The 23,573-nt window shown below is 50.4% G+C and overlaps 1 protein-coding gene across 1 annotated transcript in view; it reads left to right on the top strand.

The window, feature by feature from the left end:
• cdk5rap3 (CDK5 regulatory subunit associated protein 3) overlaps window positions 1–23,573 on the top strand; it is a 121,720-nt gene that overhangs the window by 30,019 nt on the left and 68,128 nt on the right. The window contains exons 7-8 of the mRNA XM_073071816.1: window positions 3,050–3,186; window positions 13,899–14,052. Of these exons, the coding sequence (XP_072927917.1) occupies window positions 3,050–3,186; window positions 13,899–14,052 (291 nt within the window). The remainder of the gene's footprint in view (window positions 1–3,049; window positions 3,187–13,898; window positions 14,053–23,573) is intronic.

The following is a 23,573-nucleotide window of genomic DNA, read 5'->3' as shown; positions in this document are numbered from 1 at the left end:
AGTTCTTAAGTCCTGGCAGTTGAATTGTAAAGCCTAATGGCATTGGGGAGTATTGACCTCTTCATCCTGTCTGAGGAGCATTGCATCGATAGTAACCTGTCGCTGACGCTGCTTCTCTGTCTCTGGATGGTGCTATGTAGAGGATGTTCAGAGTTATCCATAATTGACCGTAGCCTACTCAGCGCCCTTCGCTCAGCTACCGATGTTAAACTCTCCAGTACTTTGCCCACGACAGAGCCCGCCTTCCTTACCAGCTTATTAAGACGTGAGGCGTCCCTCTTCTTAATGCTTCCTCCCCAACACGCCACCACAAAGAAGAGGGCGCTCTCCACAACTGACCTATAGAACATCTTCAGCATCTCACTACAGACATTGAATGACGCCAACCTTCTAAGGAAGTACAGTCGACTCTGTGCCTTCCTGCACAAGGCATCTGTGTTGGCAGTCCAGTCTAGCTTCTCGTCTAACTGTACTCCCAGATACTTGTAGGTCTTAACCTGCTCCACACATTCTCCATTAATGATCACTGGCTCTCTGTAGGTTTTAAAATACTTCCCAATCCTCCATCTTCCCACTAATTTTTGCTTTGTTGTGTGCCCTCTCTTTTGCTTTTACAATAGCTTTGACTTCCCTTGTCAGCCGTGGTTGTGCCATTTTGCCATTTGAGTATTTCCGCATTTTTGGAATGCACATGTCCTGCAAATTCCTCACTTTTCCCAGAAACACACACCATTTGCTGCTCTGCTGTCATCCCTGCCAACAGCTCCTTCCAATATACTTTGGCCAGCTCCTCTCTCACACCACTGTAATTTCCCTTACTCCACTGGAATACTGCTACGTCAGACTTTACTCTCTCCCTATCAAACTTCAAGTTGAACTCAATCACATTTTCCCAACCACTAAGGTCTATAATTTCCTTTCTGCTGCCTCCCTCCTTTCTTAAAGAGTGGAGCGACATTTGCGATTTTCCAGTCCTCTGGCACCACGCCAGAGTCCAGTGGTTTTTGAAAGATCATTACTAATGTCTCCACAATCTCTACCGCTACCTCTTTCAAAAGTCTAGGGTACAGTTCATCTGGTCCAGGTACCTTTAGGTCTTTCAGCTTTTTTGATCAACTTCTCCCTTGTAACAGTAACTGTACTCACTTCTCTTCCCTCACACCCTTCAACATCTGGCACACTGCTGGTGTCTTCCACAGTGAAGAGTGATACAAAATACTCGTTCAGTTCATCTGCCATCTCCGTGTCCCCTGTTATTATTTCCCCAGCCTCGTTTTCTAATGGTCTTGTATCCACTCTCAACTCTCTTTTATTTTTTACATACTTGGAAAAAGTTTTTACTATGCACTTTGATATTGTTTGATATTTTTCCCCTCCTAATGATTCTTCTAGTTGCTCCCTGTACGTTTTTAAAAGCTTCCCAATCCTCAGTCTTGCCACTAATTGTTGAATGCCCCCTTTTTTGCTTTTTTACCATCTGCCCTACCCTGAGTCCCTTCACTCCGGTTCCCACCCCCCTGCCAAGCTCTAACAAACCTGCCCGCGAGAATATGGGGCCCCCCCCCCCTCGGGTTCGGGTGCAACCCGTCACTTTTGAACGGGTCATACCTCCCCCAGGAGAGGTCCCAGTGATCCAAGAACCTGAAGCCCTGGCCCCCGCACAGGCTTCTCAGCCACGCACGTATCTGCCGAATCATCCTGTTTCTGCCCTCACTGGTCTGTGGCACAGGCGGCAGTCCAGAGATTATTACCCAGGAGGTCCTGCTCCTCAGCTTTCTGCCCAGCTCTCTAAATTCTCTCTTCAGGAGCTCCTTGCTCTTCCTTCCTGTGTCATAGCTACCAAGACACCTGGCTGCTCCCCCCCTCCCTCCCCAAAATGCTGAGGGCGCGATCCGAGACGTCCCTGATCTGAGAAGTGTCTGTTCTCGTGCATAGAACGTAGAATAGTACAGCACAGTACAGGCCCTTCGGCCCACAATGTTGTGCCAACCCTTAAACCCTGCCTCCCATATAACCCCCCACCTTAAATTCCTCCATACAGCTGTCTAGTAGTCTCTTAAACTTCACTAGTGTATCTGCCTCCACCACTGACTCAGGCAGTGCATTCCACGCACCAACCACTCTCTGAGTGAAAAACCTTCCTCTAATATCCCCCTTGAACTTCCCTCCCCCTTACCTTAAAGCCATGTCCTCTTGTATTGAGCAGTGGTGCCCTGGGGAAGAGGCGCTGGCTATCCACTCTGTCAATTCCTCTTAATATCTTGTACACCTCTATCATGTCTCCTCTCATCCTCCTTCTCTCCAGAGAGTAAAGCCCTACATCCCTTAATCTCTGATCGTAATGCATACTCTCTAAACCAGGCAGCATCCTGGTAAATCTCCTCTGTACCCTTTCCAATGCTTCCACATCCTTCCTATAGAGAGACGACCAGAACTGGACACAGTACTCCAAGTGTGGCCTAATCAGGGTTTTATTGAGCAGAATATCTACAGCTAGGGTGCCCAAGACTTTTGCACAGTACTATAGTAATTTTTACACGTATTGCTACCTCAAAAAAAACAAATTTCATGCCACATGTAAGTGATGATAAACCTGATTCCAATATGGGTCTCTGTTGTGGACTGAGAGTGGGAAGGGGACAGGTTGAAGGGAATCACGGTTGGGAAAAGGGGGAGGGAGAGGGGAATCGTGGTTGGGAAAAGGGGGAGGGAGAGGGGAATCGTGGTTGGGAAAAGGGGGGGAGAGGGGAATTGTTGGGAAAAGGGGAGCGGGAGAGGGGAATCATGGTTGGGAAAAGAGGAGAGGGGAATCATGGTTGGGAAAAGGGGGAGGGAGAGGGGAATCATGGTTGGGAAAAGGGGGAGGGAGAGGGGAATCATGGTTGGGAAAAGGGGAAGGGAGAGGGGAATCGTGGTTGGGAAAAGGGGAAGGGAGAGGGGAATCGTGGTTGGGAAAAGGGGAAGGGAGAGGGGAATCGTGGTTGGGAAAAGGGGAAGGGAGATCAGGGTTGTAAGCATCTGTCATCCTCGTCTTTTTGCCCCCGATCAGGGAAAGGACGTTAGGCAGGAGCTTCTCTCTCTCTGTAAGGATCTCCCCTCCGCGCTCAATGATATCGCTGAGGGAGCCAGAGATCTCACGGACATCATCGAGTTGTACGAAGCCTGCGTGGAGTTTGTTTGCGGCCGGTAAGTCTGCGACAGTTGTCGGGATTCTCCACCGCCCTCGCCGTTCCCCGTTCCACCGGGACGCTCCCGCACTCCCTTTCCACCGGGACCCTTGCTCGTTGTAGCGGAATGTGGTTTTCTCAGTGACCCGGTCATCCTGTTGTACCGCGGGGGTCAGCGGCTCCCCCTCGGGCCGCGGCTGGTGCTCAGCAGAAGTGGAAGTGTAAAAGTCTTTGGCGTGTCTTTGTATATAGCCAGGGTGCCTAAGGCTTTTGCACAGGACTGTAGTAATTCTATGTATCGCACTGTACTGCTGCCACATAAAAAAACAAATTTCATGCCTTGTGTGAGTGATGATAAACCTGATTCTGATCTGGGTCTCTATTGTGGACTGAGAGTGGGAAGGGGGGCAGGGAGAGGGGAATCATGGTTGGGAAAAGGGGCAGGGAGAGGGGAATCATGGTGGGGAAAAGGGGACAGGGAGAGGGGAATCATGGTGGGGAAAAGGGGACAAGGAGAGGGGAATCATGGTTGGGAAAAGGGGAAGGGAGAGGGGAATCATGGTTGGGAAAAGGGGACAGGGAGCGGGGAATCATGGCTTGGGAAAAGGGGACAGGGAGAGGGGAATCATGGTGGGGAAAAGGGGACAAGGAGAGGGGAATCATGGTTGGGAAAAGGGGAAGGGAGAGGGGAATCATGGTTGGGAAAAGGGGACAGGGAGCGGGGAATCATGGCTTGGGAAAAGGGGAAGGGAGTGGGAAATCATGGTTGGGAAAAAGGGAAGGGAGAGGGGAATCATGGTTGGGAAAAGGGGACAGGGAGAGGGGAATCATGGTTGGGAAAAGGGGAAGGGAGAGGGGAATCATGGTTGGGAAAAGGGGACAGGGAGCGGGGAATCATGGCTTGGGAAAAGGGGAAGGGAGTGGGAAATCATGGTTGGGGGAAGGGAGAGGGAAATCATGGTTGGGAAAAGGGGAAGGGAGAGGGAAATCATGGTTGGGAAAAGGGGAAGGGAGAGGGAAATCATGGTTGGGAAAAGGGGAAGGGAGAGGGAAATCATGGTTGGGAAAAGGGGAAGGGAGAGGGGAATCATGGTTAGGGAAAGGGGAAGGGAGAGGGGAATCATGGTTGGGAAAAGGGGAAGGGAGAGGGGAATCATGGTTGGGAAAAGGGGAAGGGAGAGGGGAATCATGGTTGGGAAAAGGGGAATGGAGAGGGGAATCATGGTTGGGAAAAGGGGAAGGGAGTGGGAAGCACCAGAGACACATTCTGTAATGATCAGATTGTGTGGAATCAGATGGCCTTGCCTGGTGTCTCAGGGCTGGGTGTGTCTGCCGCCTCCCCAAACCCTGACACTCCTTCTCTGCCCCCTGTCCCCACACCCCTCCCACGGCGCTCCACCCTCGCCATTCCCAACATCCTTTGCTCCCGCCGGATTTACAAACTCGCTCTCCGCTCCGCGTTGACAAACAGTACTCTGCAAAAGTTTTAGGCGCCCTGGCTATATCAATGCCTAAGATGTGACATATAAAGCGAATCTTTAATCTTCACATGATGGCAGATGAGCTGATTGAACGACGCTTCCTCCCACAATTTTAAAGATTTATCGCATGTAGATCGCAACATTGAGATGCACAGTGAACCACGAACACAAGCTAGTCTGCAGATGCTGAAATTCAGACACACACATAGACGCAGGCACAACACACAAACCACTCAGCAGGTCAGGCAGCATCTATGGAAATGAATAAACAATCGATGTTTATTAATCGATTTATTTGTGTTTGTTTATTTATCCGTGTTCCGGGCCGAGAGGTCTCATTTCCGTAGGTGCTGCCTGACCTGCTGAGTTCCTCAGGTGTTTTGTGCGTGTGCGCGTTGCCTCGAAACCTGCAGTGGGGCGTGTGTAGTGCCCGCGAGTGTTTGCCAGGCTGCCAGCGCCGACGTGGCGTGCCCGCGCGTCGCCAACCCTACCTGTCTGGAGCGTGGGAGGGAATGTGGGCGCCCGGAGGAAACCCACGCGGCCGCGGGGGTAGAACGTACAGAGAGCAACGGGAATTAATCCCCGATCGCTGGTGTTTTAAGTTGAGATTAGAGACGCTGCGTTACCATGCCAAGTACGCCACCTGCCCCGGCATCCCAACCTCTGTGCAAAACAAAAACAATTTACCCTGCTCGACCCTTAGGACGGCCAATAAGTTGCCACGTCTTCACCCTCACCCTTCAACAATCTGAATCAGGCTTATTATCACTGACATGTATCGTAAAATTTGTTGTGGCTGCGGTACGATGCAATACCTAAAAAAAAATCAATATATCATTATGTGTTGTGTCGTATGACATCATCATTATGTGCTGTGTTGTATGACATCATCAATATGTGCTGTGTTGTATGATGTCATCAATATGTCCTGTGTTGTATGACATCATTGTATGCCATGTCACATGACATTAAGGAAGAAATAACGTAACATTTAGAAAGGAGTGGTCCCATTAGACAGACGCAGCATGGATTCAGAAAGGGCAGGTCCTGTTTGACAAACTTACTGGAGTTCTTTGAGGACGTAATGAGTGCAGTGGATAGAGGGGAACAGGTGTATGTCGTATACTTGGATTTCCAGAAGGCGTTCGATAAGGAGCCGCACAAGAGACTTATAAATACGATACGGATACACGGAGCCGGAGGAAGTGTATTGGCATGGATAGTGGATTGGTTAACCAATAGAAGGCAGAGAGTTGGTATAACTGGATGTTTCTCCGGTTGGCAGTTTGTGGTGAGTTTGGTGCCACAGGGGTTGGTGCTGTGCCCGCAGCTGTTTACCGTTTACACTGATGATTTGGAAGAGGGGACTGAGTGTAGCGTAGCAAAATTTGCTGATGACACCAAACTGAGTGGAAAAGCCAATTGTACAGAGGATGTGGAGAGTCTGCAGAGGGATATAGATAGGTTAAGTGATTGGGCCGAGGTCTGGCAGATGGAATACAACGTTGGTAAATGCGAGATCATCCTCTTTGGAAGGAATAATAGAAGAGCAGATTATTATTTAAATGGTGAAAGATTGCAGCATGCTGTTGTGCAGAGGGACTTGGGAGCGCTTGCGCATGAATTGCAAAAAGTTGGCTTGCAGGTACAACAGGTTATTAGGAAGGCAAACGGAATGTTGGCCTTCAATGCCAGAGGGATTGAATTCAAGAGCAGGGAGGTTATGCTGCGACTGTACAGGGTACTGGTGAGGCCGCACCTGGAGTACTGTGTGCAGTTCTGGTCTCTGTACTTGAGGAAGGATAAACTGGCTTTGGAGGCAGTGCAGAGGAGGTTCACCAGGTTGATTCCAGAGATGAAGGGGTTAACCTGTGAGGAGAGATTGAGTCGCCTGGGACTATACTCTCTGGAATTTAGCAGAATGAGAGGGGGTCTTATAGAAACATACAAAACTTTGAAAGCTGTAGATGATAGAAGTAAGAAAGTTGTTTCCACTGGTAGGTGAGACTAGAACGAGGGGACATTGCCTCAAGATTCGGGGGAGAAGATTTAGGATGGAGATGAGGAGAAACTGTTTTTCCCAGAGAGTGGTGAATCTGTGGAATTCTCTGCCCAGGGAAGTAGTTGAGGCTTCCTCACTAAATATATTTAAGAAACACCGATAGGTTTTTACACAGTAGTAAGGGAATTAAGGGTTATGGGGGAAAAGGCAGGTAGATGGAGCTGAGTTTACGGACAGATCAGCCATGATCGTATTGAATGGCGGAGCAGGCTCGATGGACTGGATGGCCCACTCCTGCTCCTATTTCTTATGATCTTGTGTTATCGCCATTATGCACCGTGTCGTATGACGTGGGCGAACACGGTCTTTGACCATGATTGTCCTTGGCAAATCTTTCTACAGAAGTGGTTTGCCATCGCCTTCTTCTGGGGCAGTGTCTTCACAAGACGGGTGACCCCCAGCCATTATCAATACCCTTCTGAGATAGTCTGCCTGGCGTCAGCGGTCGCATCACCAGGACTTGTGATCTGCACCGGCTGCTCGTACGACCGTCCACCACCTGCTCCCGTGGTTTCACGTGACCCTGATCGGGGGGGCTAGGCAGGTGCTACACCTCGCCCAAGGGTGACCTGCAGGCTAGCGGAGGGAAGGGGCGCCTCACACCTCCTCTGGTAGAGACGCATCTCCACCCCGCCACCTATTTTTGTAGATGAATAGCGGAAGGAAAGGAATAGCATTTACAGGTTCTAGGACCGTTTAAAAATCTGACAGTAGAGGGGAAGAAGCTGTTCCTAAATCGTTGGACGTGGAACTACAGTACAGACCAGGCCCTTCGGCCCACAATGCCATGCCGACCTCCTAACCTACTGTAAGATCAGAGAGTTTCCAACCTCGGGCCCATGGACTCCTTGCTTGATGGTCCTGGTCCATGGCATAAAGAAGGTTGGGGACCCCCGATCTCGCCCTTCCCGCCTACGGAGTCCTCTGCTTTTTTATCGTCCGTGTACCTGTCTTAAGGAGTTTCTTAATTGCCCTTAATGTCTCATTCAGTATTTTTATTAATGTATACGAGAATATATAACAAATACAGAGTATATATATTAAAAAATTACTAACAGAATACAGACAATAGAAAAATCGAACTGTGTAGATCTGAGTAACATACGTGTATATAGTACTCCGGTAGTGATTACTAATACTGCAAATTTATAAAGAGTATACATAAGGAATTTTATATATATATTTTTAAAAATCTAGCCCCTACCAAGAAAGCCAATGCGTAAGAACAAGGAAAAAAAAAATTTTGTTTTAAAGTGTCGCTAAGTTGTTAACAAAGAATAACATAATTAATAACAGCTACGTAGAAAAAAAACCTCACAAGTTAGAGTAGTAGTTCACAAAAGGACCCCATTTTGTATAAAAGTACTGTACTGAATTAGAAATAGAACACCAAATCTTCTCCAAACTAAGAGAAGTCATAATGTCTTCTAACCACTGCATTTGAGTAGGAGAGACTGCTTCTTTCCATTTAAGCAGAATCCGTCTTCTTTTACGCAAAATTGCCCTTAGTGTCAAGTATAGTATTCGTTAAAAATTAAAACTTCCTTTTTTCACTTCCATTTGGTACTTATTGTAGAAACGTGATCAAACGTATCTGTATTGCGCACGGAACTAAGTTTCCAAACACATGGTCCTGATTAGACCACCAATTCACAATATTTAAATAACAGAATAAAAAATGACAGCTTCCATCTTGGTCTGTACAGAAATCAAGATTTGTTTTGAAATTTTAGAAATAAAGATTTTCCCCCTTTTTTTTTTGAGACCCCGATATGAAAAATGCAAAATGCAAAGCAGACCCTGGATTTGGAACACGCAGCGGCCTCCCCGGACTCCGGGTTTGGGGATTGCCAAACGTTACGTGGATTTTCTGGTGCAGTCTGTTTTAGTCGTGTGCTTTTGTGATATCATTCTGGGGGAACGTCGTCTCATTTTTTTAAACTGCATTGCATTTGTGGTTTCTAAATGACAATAATCTGAATCTGAAAGTGAGGCCAAGTCTCATCAAAGCCCGATGGTGTGAATATCGACTTCTCCTTTTAGAGTCAAGATTATAGAGCACTTCAGTACAGAAACAGGCCCTTTGCTGCATCCGAACTATTGGTTTGTCTGGTCCCACTGACTCGCACCTGGGCCATTGCCCTCCGCACTCCTCCCATCCACGCACTTAGCCAAACTTCTCTTAAAATAATGCAGTCGAACCGGCAGCCATCACTCCCACTGACAGCTCGTCCCTACCCTCTGAGTGAAATGGTTCCCCTTAAACATACAAGAATTCCTGTCAGATCGCTGGCAGGTGGTAAGGGTGGGCTCCCTCACCTCTGCCCCTCTGACTCTCAACACAGGTGCCCCTCGGGGCTTTGTCCTAAGCCCCCTCCTTTACTCCCTGTATACCCATGACTGTGTCACCACCCACAGCTCCAATCTGCTAATTAAATTTGCTGATTGACCTAATCTCAAATACTAACGAGGCAGCCTGCAGAGAACAAGTCATCACCCTGACTCGGTGGTGTCAAAAAAAAACAATTTCTCCCTCAATGTCGTAAAAACAAAGGAGCTGGTTGTGGGACCACAGGAGGAATGGAGACAGGCTGGCCCCCTATTGCATTTGTGGTTTCTAAATGACAATGGACTGGAACCGAACTGAACTGAACTGAAGAGTCGAGAACACCCTTGTGGATAACCTGCGCAATCCTGTGAGACCCAGTTCTTCAAATCAGTGAGGACGGTTGTACGATTACACTTACAGTTGGAAGTCTGTTAATGGGGAAAACCCCCAATGGATGTTCAGATTAAATCAGATATTTCCCATTGTACGTGAAATCCCATCACCAGATTTAATTGTTCGAGAAACAAGTGCTTGAATTAATCCGTAAATATTCAAGTATCTGCAGTTATTCAGGCTTGGTCGGGTCTCCCAATGCTGTTGGGTTAACTTGTTTCAGTGCTTCTTGTACACTGAAGTATGTTTAAGCCTGCCTGAATATTGCCGTTGATGTCTGTTTTCGGGGAGCACTGGTTTAGATTAATTCAACCACTTGTTGCTCAAACAATTAAAAGAAAATTAAAACTCTTAAGGAAATTGCGGGCACCCACCCTCCTCCTTTGCCTGTCCGTCCAGCACCTACCTCCGAGCTCCAGGACCCACTCCTCGTGCCCGCAAGACAGGAGGAGCAGAATTGGAGCACAGTTTTCTGTCTGTTCCACTGTTCCATCATGGGTGATCTGTCATCCCTCTCAACCCCATTCTCCTGCCTTCTGCCCCGTAACCTTTGATGCCCCGACTAATCGGGAACCAGCCAACCTCCCCTGTAAATGTACCCATCGGCTTGTCTTCCCCCAGACGTCCGCGGCAATGAATTCCACATTCTCCACCCTCTGGCTGAAGAAATGCCTCCTCATCTCCATTCTAGATGCTTGTGTTCTGAGGCTGTGTCCTACGTTCCCAGACGCTGACGCCCCTCCACAACAGGGAACGTCCTGCCCCTCCTGTCCCACCTCACTGGATTTGGCAGCTGAGCAATTATCGCAATCAGCTTTAACATCACTGGCATATGTAGTGCAAAAAGAGAGAGAGAAAAATGTAGTGAGGTGGTATTCATGGGTTCAACGTCCATTTAGGAGTCGGATGGCGGAGGGGAAGAAGCTGTTCCTGAATCGTTGAGTGTGTGTCTTCAGGCTCCTGTACCTCCTCCCTGATGGCAGAGGGGAAGAAGCTGTTCCTGAATCGTTGAGTGTGTGTCTTCAGGCTCCTGTACCTCCTCCCTGATGGCAGAGGGGAAGAAGCTGTTCCTGAATCGTTGAGTGTGTGTCTTCAGGCTCCTGTACCTCCTCCCTGATGGTAGCAATGAGAAGAGGGCATGTCCTGGGTGGTGGGGGTCCGTAATGATGAACGCCGCTGTTTCGAGGCATTGCTCCTTGAAGATGTTCTTGATGCTGGGGAGACCGGTGCCCATGATGGAGCTGATTGAGTTTACAACTTTCTGCAAACACGAGGAAATCTGTAGACGCTGGAAATTCAAGCAACACACACAAAATGCTGGTGGAACGCAGCAGGCCAGGCAGCATCTATAGGGAGAAGTACAGTCGACGTTTCGGGCGGAGACCCTTCGTCAGGACTAACTGAAAGAAGAGATAGTAAGAGATTTGAAAGTGGGAGGGGGAGGGGGAGATCCAAAATGATAGGAGAAGACCGGAGGGGGTGGGGTGAAGCTGAGATCTGGAAAGGTGATCGGCAAAAGGGATACAGAGCTGGAGAAGGGAAAGGATCATGGGACGGGAGGCCTCGGGAGAAAGAAAGGAGGGAGGGGAGCACCAGAGGGAGATGGAGAACAGGCAAGGAGTGATTGTGAGAGGGACAGAGAGAAAGGAAAAATATATATTAAAAATTAGGGATGGTGTAAGAAGGGGAGGAGGGGCATTAATGGAAGTTAGAGAAATCCTGTCTTCTATCATTTTGGGTCTCCCCCTCCCCCTTTCAAATCTCTTATTATCTCTTTTCTCAGTTAGTCCTGACGAAGGGTCTTGGCCCGAATCTTCGACAGTGCTTCTCCCTATAGATGCTGCCTGGCCTGCTGTGTTCCACCAGCATTTTGTGTGTGTTGTTTCCCAAAACTTTTGCCTGCCCCTTGACGTCATGCGCTGTCAGCTGCAACTTTTTCTCCCCTGTCTCTTAGATGTTGGGACCACGCTCCTCACACTCCGGGTCAGCAGGGGGCGGTATTGAACCTGTTTTAGATGTTGGGACCACGCTCCTGAATCCTCCCGGTCAGCAGGGGGCGGTATTGAACCTGTTTTAGATGTTGGGACCACTCTCCTGAATCCTCCCGGTCAGCAGGGGGCGGTATTGAACCTGTTTTAGATGTTGGGACCACTCTCCTGAATCCTCCCGGTCAGCAGGGGGCGGTATTGAACCTGTTTTAGATGTTGGGACCACTCTCCTGAATCCTCCCGGTCAGCAGGGGGCGGTATTGAACCTGTTTTAGATGTTGGGACCACTCGCCTGAATCCTCCCGGTCAGCAGGGGGCGGTATTGAACCTGTTTTAGATGTTGGGACCACTCTCCTGAATCCTCCCGGTCAGCAGGGGGCGGTATTGAACCTGTTTTAGATGTTGGGACCACTCTCCTGAATCCTCCCGGTCAGCAGGGGGCGGTATTGAACCTGTTTTAGATGTTGGGACCACTCTCCTGAATCCTCCCGGTCAGCAGGGGGCGGTATTGAACCTGTTTTAGATGTTGGGACCACTCTCCTGAATCCTCCTCACACTCCCGGTCAGCAGGGGGCGGTATTGAACCTGTTTTAGATGTTGGGACCACTCTCCTGAATCCTCCTCACACTCCCGGTCAGCAGGGGGCGGTATTGAACCTGTTTTAGATGTTGGGACCACTCTCCTAAATCCTCCTCACACTCCCGGTCAGCAGGGGGCGGTATTGAACCTGTTTTAGATGTTGGGACCACTCTCCTGAATCCTCCCGGTCAGCAGGGGGCGGTATTGAACCTGTTTTAGATGTTGGGACCACTCTCCTGAATCCTCCTCACACTCCCGGTCAGCAGGGGGCGGTATTGAACCTGTTTTAGATGTTGGGACCACTCTCCTGAATCCTCCTCACACTCCCAGTCAGCAGGGGGCGGTATTGAACCTGTTTTAGATGTTGGGACCACTCTCCTGAATCCTTCCGGTCAGCAGGGGGCGGTATTGAACCTGTTTTAGATGTTGGGACCACTCTCCTGAATCCTCCTCACACTCCCGGTCAGCAAGGGGCGGTATTGAACCTGTTTTAGATGTTGGGACCACTCTCCTGAATCCTCCTCACACTCCCAGTCAGCAGGGGGCGGTATTGAACCTGTTTTAGATGTTGGGACCACTCTCCTGAATCCTCCCAGTCAGCAGGGGGCGGTATTGAACCTGTTTTAGATGTTGGGACCACTCTCCTGAATCCTCCTCACACTCCCGGTCAGCAGGGGGCGGTATTGAACCTGTTTTAGATGGGACCACTCTCCTGAATCCTCCCGGTCAGCAGGGGGCGATATTGAACCCGTTTTGAGTCCTGACGAAGGGTCTCGGCCGGAAACGTCGACAGTGCTTCTCCCTGTAGACGCTGCCTGGCCTGCTGTGTTCCACCAGCATTTTGTGTGTGTTGTTTGTCACAACTCCCTGATTTCGACCCTGTTCAGTGTCCCCCTGCCCCCCCCCCATACCAGACGGTGATGCAGCCGGTTAGAACGCTCTCCACAGTACATCTGTAGAAATTTGCTGGAGTCTTTGGTGACGGACCGAATCCCCTCAGACTCCTAATGAAATATAGCCAATGATGAGCCTTCTTCATAGTTACGTCAGTTCGTTGGGCCCAGGATAGATCCCATGAGCCGTTCACACCCAGGAGAGTTGAAACTGCTCGCCCTTTCCACTGCCGATCCCTTGATGAGGACTGGGGGGGGGTGCGTTCTCCCGACTTCCCCTTCCTGAAGTCCATAATCACATTGGTGAAGGAAGAGCAGTAGATGTAGTGTATATGGATTTCAGCAAGGCATTTGATAAGGTTCCCCATGCAAGGCTTATTGAGAAAGTAAGGAGGTACGGGATCCAACGAGACCTTGCTTTGCGGATCCAGAATTGGCTTCCCCACAGAAGGCAAAGGGTGGTTGTAGAGGGTTCGTATTCTGCATGGAGGTCAGTGACCAGTGGTGTTCCACAGGGGCCTGTTCTGGGACCCCTACTCTTTGTGATTTTTGTAAATGACCTGGATGAGGAAGTGGAGGGATGGGGTAGTAAGTTTGCTGATGACACAAAGGTTGGGGGTGTTGTGGACAGTGTGGAGGGCTGTCAGGGGTTACAGCGGGACGTCGGTAGGATGCAAAACTGGGCTGAGAAGTGGCAGATGGAGTTCAACCCTGATGAGTGCGAAGTGGTTCACTTTGGTAGGTCAAATTTGAAGGCAGAATGTAATATTAAAGGTTAGACTCTTGGCAGTGTGGAGGATCAGTGAGATCTTGGGGTCCGAGTCCATTGGACACCCAAAGCTGCTGCTCCTGATGAAATACGGCCACTGTCGTGCCTCCTCTGGAGCTGTATCGCCGCGTTGGCCCCAGGATAGATCCTCAGCGATATCGAGGTTGAGGTTGCTGGCCCTCTCCGTTTGTAAGTAACAGATTCGCTCACAGTGGTGTTGTGTGTTGTGGTTGACAGTGTCCCCGAGCCCAGCGTCCCACTGCTGAAGTACATTCAGACCCGGGGAAACACGACCGTCTACGAATGGAGAACGGGACAGGCGCCGACGGCTGTTGAACTGCCAATCACCAACGAATCCGCAGAGGCACGACCCGCAGAGGACACGGACATTGTGAGTTGTAACCCTGATGTGTGCTCTACCTTAGCCCCCTTTGCCGCTGGGTCTTTGAGCTCTTCCTTTGCGAATGACGTGCGTAACCTTATCTGTGCTGATTGGTTTCTACCAACGATCGATAGTCATATGATTAGGTACAGTTATTACCCCTCAACCATCAGGAAGGAGGTACAGGAGCCTCAGGCCCCACACCACCAGGTTCAGGAACAGTTATTACCCCTCAACCATCAGGAAGGGGGTACAGGAGCCTCAGGCCCCACACCACCAGGTTCAGGAACAGTTATTACCCCTCAACCATCAGGAAGGGGGTACAGGAGCCTCAGGACCCACACCCCCAGGTTCAGGGACAGTTATTACCCCTCAACCATCAGGAAGGAGGTACAGGAGCCTCAGGACCCACACCACCAGGTTCAGGAACAGTTATTACCCCTCAACCATCAGGAAGGAGGTACAGGAGCCTCAGGACCCACACCACCAGGGGAAGAAGCTGTTCCTGAATTGCTGAGTGTGTGTCTTCAGGCTCCTGTACCTCCTCCCTGATGGTGGAGGGGAAGAGGCTGTTCCTGAATCATTGAGTGTGTGTCTTCAGGCTCCTGTACCCCCTCCCTGATGGCAGAGGGGAAGAAGCTGTTCCTGAATCATTGAGTGTGTGTCTTCAGGCTCCTGTACCTCCTCCCGGATGGCAGAGGGGAAGAAGCTGTTCCTGAATCGCTGAGTGTGTGTCTTCAGGCTCCTGTACCTCCTCCCTGATGGCGGAGGGGAAGAAGCTGTTCCTGAATCGTTGAGTGTGTGTCTTCAGGCTCCTGTACCTCCTCCCGGATGGCAGAGGGGAAGAAGCTGTTCCTGAATCGTTGAGCGTGTGTCTTCATGCTCCTGTACCTCCTCCCTGATGGCGGAGGGGAAGAAGCTGTTCCTGAATCATTGAGTGTGTGTCTTCAGGCTCCTGTACCTCCTCCCGGATGGCAGAGGGGAAGAAGCTGTTCCTGAATCGCTGAGTGTGTGTCTTCAGGCTCCTGTACCTCCTCCCTGATGGCGGAGGGGAAGAAGCTGTTCCTGAATCGTTGAGTGTGTGTCTTCAGGCTCCTGTACCTCCTCCCGGATGGCAGAGGGGAAGAAGCTGTTCCTGAATCGTTGAGCGTGTGTCTTCATGCTCCTGTACCTCCTCCCTGATGGCGGAGGGGAAGAAGCTGTTCCTGAATCGTTGAGTGTGTGTCTTCAGGCTCCTGTACCTCCTCCCGGATGGTAGCAATGAGAAGAGGGCACATCCTGGGTGATGGGGGGCGGGCCCTTAATGATCCGTGCCCGGATCCAGAGTGGAAGTGTGCTTGCCGTTGGCAGCCCTGAGATTGGCCTCACCGCAGTCAGCCACAAAGCAAAGGAAGACAGCAGAATCCATGGCAGACGGCATCGTGTACCGGTCCCTCTGAAGGGGGGCAAGGTTGTTGACGACAGTTCTTAATGATCAAACCCACCTTTTTGAGGGGGCTCGCCTTTGTATGATCAGGGGCTTTAGTGCCCATAGACATAGGGAGCACATTGAGGCCATTTGGCCCATCAGCTCTGCTCCGTTACTCCATCATGGCTGACTGATTACCCCTCTCAACCCCCATTCTCCTGCCATCTCCCCTTTGACGCCCTGACTAATCCAGAACCTATCAGCCTCCGCTTTAAGTACAGCCCACACAGCCGACTGTAGCAATGAAGTCCACAGCTTCAATGGCCTCTGTGGCTAAAGAAATTCCTCCTCATCTCCGTTTTAAATGAACGTCCCTCTATCCTGAGGCTGTGCCCTCTGGTCCTGGACTCACGCAGAAATTACCCCTCGTCCCCGTTCCGAATGGGTGCCCCAGTATCCTGGTGCCCATGGTGAAGCTGGCTGACTTGACAACCCCTCTGCTGCTTTCCCCGTTCCAGTGCAATGGCCCCTCCGTACCAGAGGCCACTGGAATTCAGAAGAATGGTGCGGCGGGGGGGGGGGGGGGGGGGAATCTCATTGAAACCTCTCGTTTGTTGAAAGGCTAGGACCAGAGGACACAGATAGAGTGGATGTGGAGAGGATGTTTCCTATAGTGGGGGAGTCTAGGACCAGAGGGCACAGATAGAGTGGATGTGGACAGGAGGTTTCCTGTAGTGGGGGAGTCTAGGACCAGAGGACACAGATAGAGTGGATGTGGAGAGGATGTTTCCTATAGTGGGGGAGTCTAGGACCAGAGGGCACAGATAGAGTGGATGTGGACAGGATGTTTCCTGTAGTGGGGGAGTCTAGGACCAGAGGGCACAGGTAGAGTGGATGTGGAGAGGATGTTTCCTATAGTGGGGGAGTCTAGGACCAGAGGACACAGACAGAGTGGATGTGGAGAGGATGTTTCCTGTAGTGGGGGAGTCTAGGACCAGAGGACACAGATACAGTGGATGTGGAGAGGATGTTTCCTATAGTGGGGGAGTCTAGGACCAGAGGACACAGATACAGTGGATGTGGAGAGGATGTTTCCTATAGTGGGGGAGTCTAGGACCAGAGGACACAGATACAGTGGATGTGGAGAGGATGTTTCCTATAGTGGGGGAGTCTAGGACCAGAGGACACAGATACAGTGGATGTGGAGAGGATGTTTCCTATAGTGGGGGAGTCTAGGACCAGAGGACACAGATACAGTGGATGTGGAGAGGATGTTTCCTATAGTGGGGGAGTCTAGGACCAGAGGACACAGATAGAGTGGATGTGGAGAGGATGTTTCCTATAGTGGGGGAGTCTAGGACCAGAGGACACAGATACAGTGGATGTGGAGAGGATGTTTCCTATAGTGGGGGAGTCTAGGACCAGAGGACACAGATACAGTGGATGTGGAGAGGATGTTTCCTATAGTGGGGGAGTCTAGGACCAGAGGACACAGATAGAGTGGATGTGGAGAGGATGTTTCCTATAGTGGGGGAGTCTAGGACCAGAGGACACAGACAGAGTGGATGTGGAGAGGATGTTTCCTGTAGTGGGGGAGTCTAGGACCAGAGGACACAGATACAGTGGATGTGGAGAGGATGTTTCCTATAGTGGGGGAGTCTAGGACCAGAGGACACAGATACAGTGGATGTGGAGAGGATGTTTCCTATAGTGGGGGAGTCTAGGACCAGAGGACACAGATAGAGTGGATGTGGAGAGGATGTTTCCTATAGTGGGGGAGTCTAGGACCAGAGGACACAGACAGAGTGGATGTGGAGAGGATGTTTCCTGTAGTGGGGGAGTCTAGGACCAGAGGACACAGATACAGTGGATGTGGAGAGGATGTTTCCTATAGTGGGGGAGTCTAGGACCAGAGGACACAGATACAGTGGATGTGCAGAGGATGTTTCCTATAGTGGGGGAGTCTAGGACCAGAGGACACAGACAGAGTGGATGTGGAGAGGATGTTTCCTATAGTGGGGCAGTCTAGGACCAGAGGACACAGATACAGTGGATGTGGAGAGGATGTTTCCTATAGTGGGGGAGTCTAGGACCAGAGGACACAGATAGAGTGGATGTGGAGAGGATGTTTCCTATAGTGGGGGAGTCTAGGACCAGAGGACACAGACAGAGTGGATGTGGAGAGGATGTTTCCTGTAGTAGGGGAGTCTAGGACCAGAGGACACAGATAGAGTGGATGTGGAGAGGATATTTCCTATAGTGGGGGAGTCTAGGACCAGAGGACACAGATAGAGTGGATGTGGAGAGGATGTTTCCTATAGTGGGGGAGTCTAGGACCAGAGGGCACAGATAGAGTGGATGTGGAGAGGATGTTTCCTATAGTGGGGGAGTCTAGGACCAGAGGACACAGATAGAGTGGATGTGGAGAGGATGTTTCCTATAGTGGGGGAGTCTAGGACCAGAGGACACAGATAGAGTGGATGTGGAGAGGATGTTTCCTATAGTGGGGGAGTCTAGGACCAGAGGACACAGATAGAGTGGATGTGGAGAGGATGTTTCCTATAGTGGGGGAGTCTAGGACCAGAGGACACAGATAGAGTGGATGTGCAGAGGATGTTTCCTGTAGTGGGGGAGTCTAGGAACAGAAGGCACAGATAGAGTGGATGTGGAGAGGATGTTTCCTATAGTGGGGGAGTCTAGGACCAGAGGACACAGATAGAGTGGATCTGGAGAGGATGTTTCCTATAGTGGGGGAGTCTAGGACCAGAGGACACAGATAGAGTGGATGTGCAGAGGATGTTTCCTGTAGTGGGGGAGTCTAGGACCAGAGGACACAGATAGAGTGGATGTGGAGAGGATGTTTCCTATAGTGGGGGAGTCTAGGACCAGAGGACACAGATAGAGTGGATGTGGAGAGGATGTTTCCTATAGTGGGGGAGTCTAGGACCAGAGGACACAGATAGAGTGGATGTGGAGAGGATGTTTCCTATAGTGGGGGAGTCTAGGACCAGAGGACACAGATAGAGTGGATGTGGGGAGGATGTTTCCTATAGTGGGGGAGTCTAGGACCAGAGGATACAGATAGAGTGGATGTGGGGAGGATGTTTCCTATAGTGGGGGAGTCTAGGACCAGAGGACACAGATAGAGTGGATGTGGAGAGGATGTTTCCTATATTGGGGGAGTCTAGGTCCAGAGGGCACAGATAGAGTGGATGTGGAGAGGATGTTTCCTATAGTGGGGGAGTCTAGGACCAGAGGATGCAGATAGAGTGGATGTGGGGAGGATGTTTCCTATAGTGGGGGAGTCTAGGACCAGAGGACACAGATAGAGTGGATGTGGAGAGGATGTTTCCTATATTGGGGGAGTCTAGGACCAGAGGACACAGATAGAGTGGATGTGGAGAGGATGTTTCCTATAGTGGGGGAGTCTAGGACCAGAGGGCACAGATAGAGTGGATGTGAAGAGGATGTTTCCTATAGTGGGGGAGTCTAGGACCAGAGGACACAGATAGAGTGGATGTGGAGAGGATGTTTCTTATAGTGGGGGAGTCTAGGACCAGAGGACACAGATAGAGTGGATGTTGAGAGGATGTTTCCTATAGTGGGGAAGTCTAGGACCAGAGGACACAGACAGAGTGGATGTGGAGAGGATGTTTCCTATAGTGGGGGAGTCTAGGACCAGAGGACACAGATAGAGTGGATGTGGAGAGGATGTTTCCTATAGTGGGGGAGTCTAGGACCAGAGGACACAGATAGAGTGGATGTTGTGAGGATGTTTCTTATAGTGGGGGAGTCTAGGACCAGAGGACACAGATAGAGTGGATGTTGAGAGGATGTTTCCTATAGTGGGGAAGTCTAGGACCAGAGGACACAGACAGAGTGGATGTGGAGAGGATGTTTCCTATAGTGGGGGAGTCTAGGACCAGAGGACACAGATAGAGTGGAAGTGGAGAGGAAGTTTCCTATAGTGGGGGAGTCTAGGACCAGAGGGCACAGATAGAGTGGATGTGGAGAGGATGTTTCCTATATTGGGGGAGTCTAGGACCAGAGGACACAGATAGAGTGGATGTGGAGAGGATGTTTCCTATATTGGGGGAGTCTAGGACCAGAGGACACAGATAGAGTGGATGTTGAGAGGATGTTTCCTATAGTGGGGGAGTCTAGGACCAGAGGACACAGATAGAGTGGATGTTGAGAGGATGTTTCCTATAGTGGGGGAGTCTAGGACCAGAGGACACAGATAGAGTGGAAGTTGAGAGGATGTTTCCTATAGTGGGGAAGTCTAGGACCAGAGGACACAGACAGAGTGGATGTGGAGAGGATGTTTCCTATAGTGGGGGAGTCTAGGACCAGAGGACACAGATAGAGTGGATGTGGAGAGGATGTTTCCTATAGTGGGGGAGTCTAGGACCAGAGGACACAGATACAGTGGATGTGGAGAGGATGTTTCCTATAGTGGGGGAGTCTAGGACCAGAGGACACAGACAGAGTGGATGTGGAGAGGATGTTTCCTATAGTGGGGGAGTCTAGGACCAGAGGACACAGATACAGTGGATGTGGAGAGGATGTTTCCTATAGTGGGGGAGTCTAGGACCAGAGGACACAGAGTGGATGTGGAGAGGATGTTTCCTATAGTGGGGGAGTCTAGGACCAGAGGACACAGACAGAGTGGATGTGGAGAGGATGTTTCCTGTAGTGGGGGAGTCTAGGACCAGAGGACACAGATAGAGTGGATGTGGAGAGGATGTTTCCTATAGTGGGGGAGTCTAGGACCAGAGGACACAGATAGAGTGGATGTGGAGAGGATGCTTCCTATAGTGGGGGAGTCTAGGACCAGAGGGCACAGATAGAGTGGATGTGGAGAGGATGTTTCCTATAGTGGGGGAGTCTAGGACCAGAGGACACAGATAGAGTGGATGTGGAGAGGATGTTTCCTATAGTGGGGGAGTCTAGGACCAGAGGACACAGATAGAGTGGATGTGGAGAGGATGTTTCCTATAGTGGGGGAGTCTACGACCAGAGGACACAGATAGAGTGGATGTGGAGAGGATGTTTCCTATAGTGGGGGAGTCTAGGACCAGAGGACACAGATAGAGTGGATGTGCAGAGGATGTTTCCTGTAGTGGGGGAGTCTAGGAACAGAAGGCACAGATAGAGTGGATGTGGAGAGGATGTTTCCTATAGTGGGGGAGTCTAGGACCAGAGGACACAGATAGAGTGGATGTGGAGAGGATGTTTCCTATAGTGGGGGAGTCTAGGACCAGAGGACACAGATAGAGTGGATGTGCAGAGGATGTTTCCTGTAGTGGGGGAGTCTAGGACCAGAGGACACAGATAGAGTGGATGTGGAGAGGATGTTTCCTATAGTGGGGGAGTCTAGGACCAGAGGGCACAGATAGAGTGGATGTGAAGAGGATGTTTCCTATAGTGGGGGAGTCTAGGACCAGAGGACACAGATAGAGTGGATGTGGAGAGGATGTTTCTTATAGTGGGGGAGTCTAGGACCAGAGGACACAGATAGAGTGGATGTTGAGAGGATGTTTCCTATAGTGGGGAAGTCTAGGACCAGAGGACACAGACAGAGTGGATGTGGAGAGGATGTTTCCTATAGTGGGGGAGTCTAGGACCAGAGGACACAGATAGAGTGGATGTGGAGAGGATGTTTCCTATAGTGGGGGAGTCTAGGACCAGAGGACACAGATAGAGTGGATGTTGAGAGGATGTTTCTTATAGTGGGGGAGTCTAGGACCAGAGGACACAGATAGAGTGGATGTTGAGAGGATGTTTCCTATAGTGGGGGAGTCTAGGACCAGAGGACACAGATAGAGTGGATGTGGAGAGGATGTTTCCTATAGTGGGGGAGTCTGGGACCGGAGGACACAGATAGAGTGGATGTGGAGAGGATGTTTCCTATAGTGGGGGAGTCTAGGACCAGAGGGCACAGATAGAGTGGATGTGGAGAGGATGTTTCCTATAGTGGGGGAGTCTAGGACCAGAGGACACAGATAGAGTGGATGTGGAGAGGATGTTTCCTATAGTGGGGGAGTCTAGGACCAGAGGACACAGATAGAGTGGATGTGGAGAGGATGTTTCCTATAGTGGGGGAGTCTAGGACCAGAGGACACAGATAGAGTGGATGTGGAGAGGATGTTTCCTATAGTGGGGGAGTCTAGGACCAGAGGACACAGATAGAGTGGATGTGGAGAGGATGTTTCCTGTAGTGGGGGAGTCTAGGAACAGAAGGCACAGATAGAGTGGATGTGGAGAGGATGTTTCCTATAGTGGGGGAGTCTAGGACCAGAGGACACAGATAGAGTGGATGTGGAGAGGATGTTTCCTATAGTGGGGGAGTCTAGGACCAGAGGACACAGATAGAGTGGATGTGCAGAGGATGTTTCCTGTAGTGGGGGAGTCTAGGACCAGAGGACACAGATAGAGTGGATGTGGAGAGGATGTTTCCTATAGTGGGGGAGTCTAGGACCAGAGGGCACAGATAGAGTGGATGTGAAGAGGATGTTTCCTATAGTGGGGGAGTCTAGGACCAGAGGACACAGATAGAGTGGATGTGGAGAGGATGTTTCCTATATTGGGGGAGTCTAGGTCCAGAGGGCACAGATAGAGTGGATGTGGAGAGGATGTTTCCTATAGTGGGGGAGTCTAGGACCAGAGGATGCAGATAGAGTGGATGTGGGGAGGATGTTTCCTATAGTGGGGGAGTCTAGGACCAGAGGACACAGATAGAGTGGATGTGGAGAGGATGTTTCCTATATTGGGGGAGTCTAGGACCAGAGGACACAGATAGAGTGGATGTGGAGAGGATGTTTCCTATAGTGGGGGAGTCTAGGACCAGAGGGCACAGATAGAGTGGATGTGAAGAGGATGTTTCCTATAGTGGGGGAGTCTAGGACCAGAGGACACAGATAGAGTGGATGTGGAGAGGATGTTTCTTATAGTGGGGGAGTCTAGGACCAGAGGACACAGATAGAGTGGATGTTGAGAGGATGTTTCCTATAGTGGGGAAGTCTAGGACCAGAGGACACAGACAGAGTGGATGTGGAGAGGATGTTTCCTATAGTGGGGGAGTCTAGGACCAGAGGACACAGATAGAGTGGATGTGGAGAGGATGTTTCCTATAGTGGGGGAGTCTAGGACCAGAGGACACAGATAGAGTGGATGTTGTGAGGATGTTTCTTATAGTGGGGGAGTCTAGGACCAGAGGACACAGATAGAGTGGATGTTGAGAGGATGTTTCCTATAGTGGGGAAGTCTAGGACCAGAGGACACAGACAGAGTGGATGTGGAGAGGATGTTTCCTATAGTGGGGGAGTCTAGGACCAGAGGACACAGATACAGTGGATGTGGAGAGGAAGTTTCCTATAGTGGGGGAGTCTAGGACCAGAGGGCACAGATAGAGTGGATGTGGAGAGGATGTTTCCTATATTGGGGGAGTCTAGGACCAGAGGACACAGATAGAGTGGATGTGGAGAGGATGTTTCCTATATTGGGGGAGTCTAGGACCAGAGGACACAGATAGAGTGGATGTTGAGAGGATGTTTCCTATAGTGGGGGAGTCTAGGACCAGAGGACACAGATAGAGTGGATGTTGAGAGGATGTTTCCTATAGTGGGGGAGTCTAGGACCAGAGGACACAGATAGAGTGGAAGTTGAGAGGATGTTTCCTATAGTGGGGAAGTCTAGGACCAGAGGACACAGACAGAGTGGATGTGGAGAGGATGTTTCCTATAGTGGGGGAGTCTAGGACCAGAGGACACAGATAGAGTGGATGTGGAGAGGATGTTTCCTATAGTGGGGGAGTCTAGGACCAGAGGACACAGATACAGTGGATGTGGAGAGGATGTTTCCTATAGTGGGGGAGTCTAGGACCAGAGGACACAGACAGAGTGGATGTGGAGAGGATGTTTCCTATAGTGGGGGAGTCTAGGACCAGAGGACACAGATACAGTGGATGTGGAGAGGATGTTTCCTATAGTGGGGGAGTCTAGGACCAGAGGACACAGATAGAGTGGATGTGGAGAGGATGTTTCCTATAGTGGGGGAGTCTAGGACCAGAGGACACAGACAGAGTGGATGTGGAGAGGATGTTTCCTGTAGTGGGGGAGTC

Source organism: Hemitrygon akajei, chromosome 18, assembly GCF_048418815.1.
Source record: "Hemitrygon akajei chromosome 18, sHemAka1.3, whole genome shotgun sequence".
NCBI lineage: Eukaryota > Metazoa > Chordata > Chondrichthyes > Myliobatiformes > Dasyatidae > Hemitrygon > Hemitrygon akajei.
The sequence above is the reverse complement of the archived record's forward strand: the minus strand, read 5'-3'. Positions and strand labels throughout refer to the sequence as shown.